General features: G+C 46.6%; 1 protein-coding gene across 3 annotated transcripts in view; it reads right to left on the bottom strand.

Annotated features, from left to right (window-relative positions):
- KIRREL3 (kin of IRRE like 3 (Drosophila)) overlaps positions 1–9,198 on the bottom strand; it is a 338,979-nt gene that overhangs the window by 153,428 nt on the left and 176,353 nt on the right. For all 3 annotated transcript variants that reach the window (XM_018561196.1, XM_018561194.1, XM_018561195.1), the window contains exon 6: positions 1,475–1,580. In XM_018561196.1, coding sequence (XP_018416698.1) covers positions 1,475–1,580 — 106 coding nt within the window. The remainder of the gene's footprint in view (positions 1–1,474; positions 1,581–9,198) is intronic.

Genomic DNA, 9,198 nt, shown 5'->3' on the forward strand with positions numbered 1-9,198 from the left:
GAGTGGCCGGATTATTATATACACTGAGTGGCCGGATTATTATATACACTGAGTGGCCGGATTATTATATACACTGAGTGGCCGGATTATTATATACACTGAGTGGCCAGATTATTATATACACTGAGTGGCCGGATTATTATATACACCGAGTGGCCGGATTATTATATACACCGAGTGTATACATCCAGCACTTACTGAAGCGACAGACAGGGGAGGGGCGGGCACAGCTGGCTCTGGATCTAGAGAGGCGGGGCCAGCTGTCAATCAGGCAGCAGGGTGGATCCCAACAACAGTGCTGCAGCACGGCTCTTGCAGTAGCCCGGGAAATATGACATACAGTATGGACCTAAGGCAGGTCTTATGGTCTCCTTTGAGTGTCCCCGATTAGGATCATGATGTCTATTTTTCCTGTAGGGGCCACAATGAGCTCGTCTGACTTTCCGGGGTGCGTGACACTGCATTTCAACTTTTGCTAACTTGCTGGTGTGGGTACCAATCTTTCCCTTTTCTGTGGAGAACGGGGAAAGGGAACACACAAGTGTTACTATTTAGAGTCAATGGAGATTTTGCTAGCAGGTTCACAGATGGTCATATGTAATGTTCCCAGTTGACAGTGAGACATCTGCAGGTGACACAGCCACCGTTAAAGGAGTACTATGAGGCGAGTGAAAATCACTCAGCCTCATGGTTCTAGCCGACCTGTGGCAATGAAACTGTCACAGGTCGGCTCAATAGATCGGGAAGTGAGCGAACACACACTGCCGCTCGCTCACTTCTCGAACTATCCCTGCAGAGAGCCGTGACTGCCACTCGCGGCTCCCTGCAGGGATTCCCGCTCGGTTTCCTCCAGTGCTGACTGGCGGAACGGGCGGGGGAGGGGGCGGGCACTGCTGGCTTTGCCTCTAGATAGGCAGAGCCAGCTGTCAATCACGCAGCTGGGTGGATCTTGACAGTAATGGCTGCGGCGTCTCAGTATACCGCGAGCTGTAGCTCCCTATATATTGAGCTTAGGGTGACGGGAGGACGCTAGTTTGTGCCCCCTCGTTACCCTTAGAACTATGGGGGAAAGCCCCGACCCCATAGTTATCCCTTAACATCCGTTATTTCTTGTTTCACATTGCCGGGAGATATTTTCTGCTCATTATAAAAGGCAGGTACCTGGGCACCAGACTATAAAGATGACAAAAACTTTATATATAGATACATTGATATATACTGTATATAGATACATACAGTATACACACACACACATATATAAAATTGTTTCTGATACATAGTGCTTTAGCAAGCTAAGTTCCATCCAAAATAGATCTGCCTAAGGAGGCTTCCCTTCCTTGTGAGGCGGCGTTTACATTTGCAGTATTTACAGGCAAAACGGGTCGTACTTTTCCCTGGCGGGTTGCTGTGTCGAAAGCACCATAAAATGCCCAGTGACTGGGTCATCATCCCTACAAGAAGGGACCGCTCTTACCTGTATTGTGTAACTGCTGGGTTGGCTTTGGCTGCACAGTGAAACTTCACCACGTTATCCTCCAGCACGGGCTGCGGCTCCACGGTCAGGTTGACCAGCGGTGGATCTGTAAGCGTACAAAACACGCATGTGTCAATTTTTACTGTACGTTCCGGGTCCATGATCTACAACAGTCTGCATGACAGGATGTGCGTCCTCATATATTTGTAAATAAACCAAAAATTGATATTTTAGTATTAGGTAGACTTTGGTTGAACAGAGGCACCCATTGACTTGTTAAATCCTGCATCATGAGCGCCATGCCACAATTCCTAACTCTTTCCCTATCCATCTTGGAGTTTTAAGCCCTCCCTGGGGTGTTCTTGGGCCTCCTGTTCTTCATAATATAAATTGTAACATTATTATTATTAATATTATTATAATACAGGATTTATATAGCGCCAACAATTTGCTCAGCGTTTGGCAAAATAGTGCAGGCAGTACAGTTACAATACAATTTACAATACAATACAGTTTCAGAACAATAGGGTTGGGAGGACCCTGCACGTGAGAGCTTACAATCTAGTAGGAGGGGCAAGTGGTACAAAAAGGTAATAATTGTTTAGATTGAGTTATTGGAAGAAGTAAAAGGGCAGTTATGTTGAGATGAGATCGGCTTCCCTGAAGAGATGGGTTTTTAAGGATCGCCTTATAGAGAGGGTGAAGTCGTCCCCCCCCCATAAATGCTCTGGCAGGTGTGTGTACCTGGGAACTCAAGCATAGGAATCACACCACTGGAGATGGTACAAAGCATTTGGTTGTTCTACTTTCCAGATTCCACAATTCAGATTGCGATGGACGGTCACTATACAGGGCAATACACATCTACTTTGCAGTTCACAATCTCCCTAATATTCAGTTTTAGGTTTTGAAGATTTGTCCCTGGAAATATCAGTCACTAAAAGTCTCCATGTTTCACAACTAAACAGATTTTGCCATATTACATTTTTCTCACTGCATCCAATGTTCATTTTTTGTCATATGTATAGTGTGGCCGGATTATTATATACACCGAGTGGCCGGATTATTATATACACCGAGTGGCCGGATTATTATATACACTGAGTGGCCGGATTATTATATACACTGAGTGGCCGGATTATTATATACACCGAGTGGCCGGATTATTATATACACTGAGTGGCCGGATTATTATATACACCGAGTGGCCGGATTATTATATACACCGAGTGGCCGGATTATTATATACACCGAGTGGCCGGATTATTATATACACCGAGTGGCCGGATTATTATATACACCGAGTGGCCGGATTATTATATACACCGAGTGGCCGGATTATTATATACACCGAGTGGCCGGATTATTATATACACCGAGTGGCCGGATTATTATATACACCGAGTGGCCGGATTATTATATACACCGAGTGGCCGGATTATTATATACACCGAGTGGCCGGATTATTATATACACCGAGTGGCCGGATTATTATATACACCGAGTGGCCGGATTATTATATACACTGAGTGGCCGGATTATTATATACACTGAGTGGCCGGATTATTATATACACCGAGTGGCCGGATTATTATATACACCGAGTGGCCGGATTATTATATACACCGAGTGGCCGGATTATTATATACACCGAGTGGCCGGATTATTATATACACCGAGTGGCCGGATTATTATATACACCGAGTGGCCGGATTATTATATACACTGAGTGGCCAGATTATTATATACACTGAGTGGCCGGATTATTATATACACCGAGTGGCCGGATTATTATATACACCGAGTGTATACATCCAGCACTTACTGAAGCGACAGACAGGGGAGGGGCGGGCACAGCTGGCTCTGGATCTAGAGAGGCGGGGCCAGCTGTCAATCAGGCAGCAGGGTGGATCCCAACAACAGTGCTGCAGCACGGCTCTTGCAGTAGCCCGGGAAATATGACATACAGTATGGACCTAAGGCAGGTCTTATGGTCTCCTTTGAGTGTCCCCGATTAGGATCATGATGTCTATTTTTCCTGTAGGGGCCACAATGAGCTCGTCTGACTTTCCGGGGTGCGTGACACTGCATTTCAACTTTTGCTAACTTGCTGGTGTGGGTACCAATCTTTCCCTTTTCTGTGGAGAACGGGGAAAGGGAACACACAAGTGTTACTATTTAGAGTCAATGGAGATTTTGCTAGCAGGTTCACAGATGGTCATATGTAATGTTCCCAGTTGACAGTGAGACATCTGCAGGTGACACAGCCACCGTTAAAGGAGTACTATGAGGCGAGTGAAAATCACTCAGCCTCATGGTTCTAGCCGACCTGTGGCAATGAAACTGTCACAGGTCGGCTCAATAGATCGGGAAGTGAGCGAACACACACTGCCGCTCGCTCACTTCTCGAACTATCCCTGCAGAGAGCCGTGACTGCCACTCGCGGCTCCCTGCAGGGATTCCCGCTCGGTTTCCTCCAGTGCTGACTGGCGGAACGGGCGGGGGAGGGGGCGGGCACTGCTGGCTTTGCCTCTAGATAGGCAGAGCCAGCTGTCAATCACGCAGCTGGGTGGATCTTGACAGTAATGGCTGCGGCGTCTCAGTATACCGCGAGCTGTAGCTCCCTATATATTGAGCTTAGGGTGACGGGAGGACGCTAGTTTGTGCCCCCTCGTTACCCTTAGAACTATGGGGGAAAGCCCCGACCCCATAGTTCTCCCTTAACATCCGTTATTTCTTGTTTCACATTGCCGGGAGATATTTTCTGCTCATTATAAAAGGCAGGTACCTGGGCACCAGACTATAAAGATGACAAAAACTTTATATGAGCAAAATCTCTAAAAATCACAATCAGGAGCAGCTCATTCTAAGAGACCGCAGCACGAGGCCTCAGTATTTCCCAGGAGAAACGGGGTTAATTCTAATTATTTTCCAACGTGTGTTCTTCCGTTCCAGATGCAGTTCGCAGCCGTTAATAGCATTTTTAATTGCTTTTCTGCGCAAGCAATTCAGAGCAAGCGAGATCTTTATTCACAATCTCATTTCAAAGTCTTCCGATAGCTCTTCCCTCTTTCATCCATCCAATTAGTATGTCCCGAAAAGTAGATGCTGCTTAATGCCCAGCAATTGTGGCGCCTTCACTCATAAGTGAAACACTGCTATTAATACGATTGTTCCTCGGAATTTAGATAATTATTTCGACTATTCAGAGTGTCAATATATACTGTACCTTCGGGGTCCATGATCTACAACAGTCTGCATGACAGGATGTGCGTCCTCATATATTTGTAAATAAACCAAAAATTGATATTTTAGTATTAGGTAGACTTTGGTTGAACAGAGGCACCCATTGACTTGTTAAATCCTGCATCATGAGCGCCATGCCACAATTCCTAACTCTTTCCCTATCCATCTTGGAGTTTAAAGCCCTCATCTATGCCGCACGTCAATAAATAGACGCTTGCTCATGAATTTGGAGTGCCGGTGTCTTTATCTTTACTTGTGATTATAACGGATGTCACCCGTTGACTACTGCAGCACCCGCTATTCAAAGGGATTTGGCGGTCAGGAGTGCGATGGGACCATGGACTTCAACATGAAAAGAAGACTCGACTTCCTCTATGCAGCACAGTTTGCCTTTCATGCACTTTGATAAATGAGACCCCTTGCTCCTGTCTCCGTTTTGCAGTACTCACCACCTGTAGTTATTTTCCACCAGTATTGTTCTGTGTAGGGATGCACCAATGCCGGTATTTCGGTACCGAGTACGAGTACCGATATTTTTTTCCCGGTACTCACCAATACCAAATACCGAGTACCGGAAGTCCCATTCAGGAAGCCAGGTGGCGTGTAATGACTCACCACCTGGCTTCCTGATTAGCAGGGAAGCTGTCCCCATGCTTCGTGGTCACTAGGTGACGAGAAAACATGGAGCCGGCTTTCTGGCCAATCAGGAAGCCGGGTGCCGTGTTATGACAAGAGGCGAGGGAGCATGGAGCCAGCTTCCCGGCCAATCAGGAAGCCAGGCGGCATGTAATGACTGACCACCTGGCTTCCCGATTAGCACTGAAGCTGTCCCTATGCTTCTCGTCACAGGTGACGAGAAAGCATGCAGCCGACTTTCTGGCCAATCAGGAAGCCGGGCGCTGTGTAGTGAGGTGACGAGGGAGCATGAAGCCGGCTTCCCGACCAATCATAAAGCCGGGTGCCGCGTCATTACACAGCGTCTGGCTTCCTGATTGGCCAGTTTCCGACCAATCAGGAAGCCGGGCAGCGCGTCATTACACTCTGCCCAGCTTCCTGATTGGCCGGCTTCCCGGGCAGCATGTAATGACACGCATCGGAGCATTTGGGCGAGTACTCGCTCCAAATACTCAGCATCGGCACCAATACTAGTATCGGTGCATCCCTAGTTCTGTCCACTTTGGGCAATGTCAGGCTAGCAATCCTGTTACTGGTGGAAACTCGGCATCAACTGGATTGCTAAATAGAGAAATCAAGAACAAAACTGATCAAGGACGATGTCCCTCTGGACTTTGGACCCCTGAAACGCGTTGGAATATTTATTTCGGATAAACGATGATCTAATTATTTGGACCATCGGTGTGGTGCACCTTCTCATCCGCATCTCTTGGATTTTAAGTGTATGTCCATCTATTTTTAGTATTGGATATGAGTGGGATAGGAGTAAACTCTTTTTTTCCCCCCAATAATGAATCCAAATCAAACCAAATATACATTGGCCAGCAAAGTATTGCTTCACATTTTTGCTCAAACACTTACAGTCATCATGTTTCAAAACTCTCCCAGCTCCGCTTCCCTGAACTTCCTGTCCAGTACAAGATCACAAGGGACAGAGCAGTTACCAGCAACTGTCCATTTACTAGCTTAGAAGAGGAAGGGGATGAAGGGGATGAGGGTAGGGAGCGCTTGCCTCGCTGTGGCTGTGTGTTTGTGGAGCCACATATGGCTTACTAGCACACACAATGGTGGCTCCATAGGACGCAACAAGGGAAAGGAGCCACCCTAAAACAGGATATCAAGACCAGTCCTCGCGAGAACAGCTAAAACATTTAAACATCAAGGAGCAGCGTCCATTGTAAGTTATTTCATCAGCATTTGGAAAAAGCCTAAAATATGTGGGCTTTAATATCACTTTAATACCACAGTGAGGTTCTTACTGCTATGTGGGGCTCCATAAAGGAAATTTCCTCTCACTTCCTGTCCTGCTGACAATTGACCTCCTGCTTTCCAGCTCCCTTGTCCACTCCTCCCATACTCGCCTCCAGGACTTCTCTTGAGTCTCTCCCATCCTCTGGAACTCCTTACCCCAACCTGTCCATCTATCTCCCACCTTGACTGCCTTTAGGCATTGCCTAAAGACTCTTCTCTTCAGGGAAGCCTATCCCACCTCAACCTAACCACTGAACCTTCACATTCTCACATAATTCATTCCCACAGCTACCACAGCTACCTCATGTATCATTTCCCCCTCCTCTTTTAGATTGTAAGCCCTCAGGGGCAGGGCCCTCCTTACCATCTTGTCTTGTATTGTATTGTAACTGTAATGTCTTCCTTATATTGTAAAGCGCTGCGCACACTGTTGGCGCTATATAAATACTATGTAATAATAATAATAGACAGGAAGTTAAGGGGACTCTTCAACAGCAACACAAAGATTTTTTTCTTGAGTAGAGTAGCAAAGCCAACAACTCCAGTCAGTTTTGTAGTCCCTTCTGGTGGAACCATCGTTGTATTGACAGAGCCCCCGATTGCATTAAAACCCAACAGGGGTTCTAATCTTCCACCACTCTATCCAAAGGAAGAAAAGCCATGTTGGCTGGACTTGCACTTTAACAGCTTGGAGTGCCGCTGGCAACACCCCCATCCTATAGCGTTGCCCTTCGGAGCTAAAGAAACTCAATACATCTTCAGGCTCCTTATGGAGCTTGCCTGGATGGTTCAGGGTTGGCGTAAGTGCACTTTTGTTGTTTTTCTTGACTGAATCGATAATATCTGGACTACAAGCCATTGCGAAATCTGTCAATTTATGTATTAGATTATAAAACATAGAATATATAAACAAGTTAAAGAAGCAAAAAATAAAATATTCAATATTTTGGTCCATGTAATGTTGAGATCAAAACATTGATTTGATACATTATTCTGTTTGAGCTCTTGAATTATTGTTCTCCGAGGGAGCGGACTACTGTGCCTCTCGCTCACTCACTTCTATTCACTTCAACACAAAAATCAATTCTGTAAATGGTAACAAAAATGAACGTGACGCTTAGATGGAATGGTGATTGGGGAAGAATAATGGTGGGCGCTATTCACTGCACTTTGTTTATTATAAGCATCAGGTGTCCTGTGTTTGAACCCAAATCATTCAGTTTTTTTTACAATGTTCCCTCTTTTAGGTCCTGTGAAGTTGTTCTATCTAAATAATTAGATCATTTATGTACCAAACGTCTCTATATTACTCTTTTGTGACTTTGTGTCTCTTAGTACAGAAAGTAAGCGGCAGCGGAGGGAGCAGAGCCGCATAAGCCGATAACTCCTCTATAGCGCCGGCTCTTGTCACAGGCGGAGTCATACCAAATGCGCTCCGCCTGTGAGGAATCAATAGTGAAAGTGCGCTTCACTCATTCTGGCCAACGATTGGTTAGAAAATTGCTCTTGGAAAGGTATGGCACCCCTGATTGCCCCGATCACCATATTTTTGTACATGAATAAGTGCGGATTGTTGTACATAAAAAAAAAAAAGTACTTTTCCTGAGGTACTTGCTGATACCAATTACTAGAGATGCACCTATACCATTACTAGTACTCACCCAAATGCCCCGATGCATAGCCCAATACTTCCAGTATCAGGAAGCCGGGCAGCGCGTCATTACACTTCCTGATTGGCCGGGAAGCTGGCGCCATGCTCCCTCCGTCTCTTGTCATAACACGGCACCTGGCTTCCTGATTGGCCAGAAAGCCAGCTCCATGTTTTCTCGTCACCTAGTGACAGGAAGTCATGGGGACAGCTTCCCTGCTAATGGGGAAGCCGGGTGGCGAGTCATTACATGCCGCCTGGCTTCCTTAATGGGACTTCCGGTATCGGTATTCGGTATCGGCAAGTACCGGGAAAAGAATATCGGTACTCGATACCGAAATACTGGTATCGGTGCATCCATACCAATTACCAATAATTTTTCTTAAAGGGACATGTGACATTTTTTGTAAAACAATACAGACTAATGATTTTAGGGCCGTTTCTCACTAGGACTGTGTGCAGGTCTCACCAGAGCTCCATGCAGATGTCAGCAGGGCTGCGCCCGGGTCTCTCCAGGGCTCTGAGGGCGGGTGCTGGACTCTCCATGCAGGTGGCTGCCATGCTGAACAGGTGTGTGTTCTGCTGAACAGGTGGCTGCCGTACTTAACGGGTGGGTGTCGGGCTCGTGCCAACACCGGGGCTGCACAGGCGGATATGGGGCTGTCTTTTGCTGTGCTAGCACCGGGAAGTAGATGGAGGTAATGTACAACCGGACAGCTGCCTGAGGTCCCCAGCAGATTGTCTGGGGTCCCCTTCAAGCGTAAGACCTCTGGCAGCCGAATCTATTGCAAAGTTTAAAGGGCCGGTATCGGCTTTATGTTTCGGGGCATTTTCACGAGTACAAGTACTCCTGAAAATACCCTGTATTGGCCCCGATACCGGTACTAGCATCGGTATCGGGACA

Source organism: Nanorana parkeri, unplaced genomic scaffold (assembly GCF_000935625.1).
Source record: "Nanorana parkeri isolate BGI_ZX_2015 unplaced genomic scaffold, ASM93562v1 scaffold506, whole genome shotgun sequence".
Lineage (NCBI taxonomy): Eukaryota > Metazoa > Chordata > Amphibia > Anura > Dicroglossidae > Nanorana > Nanorana parkeri.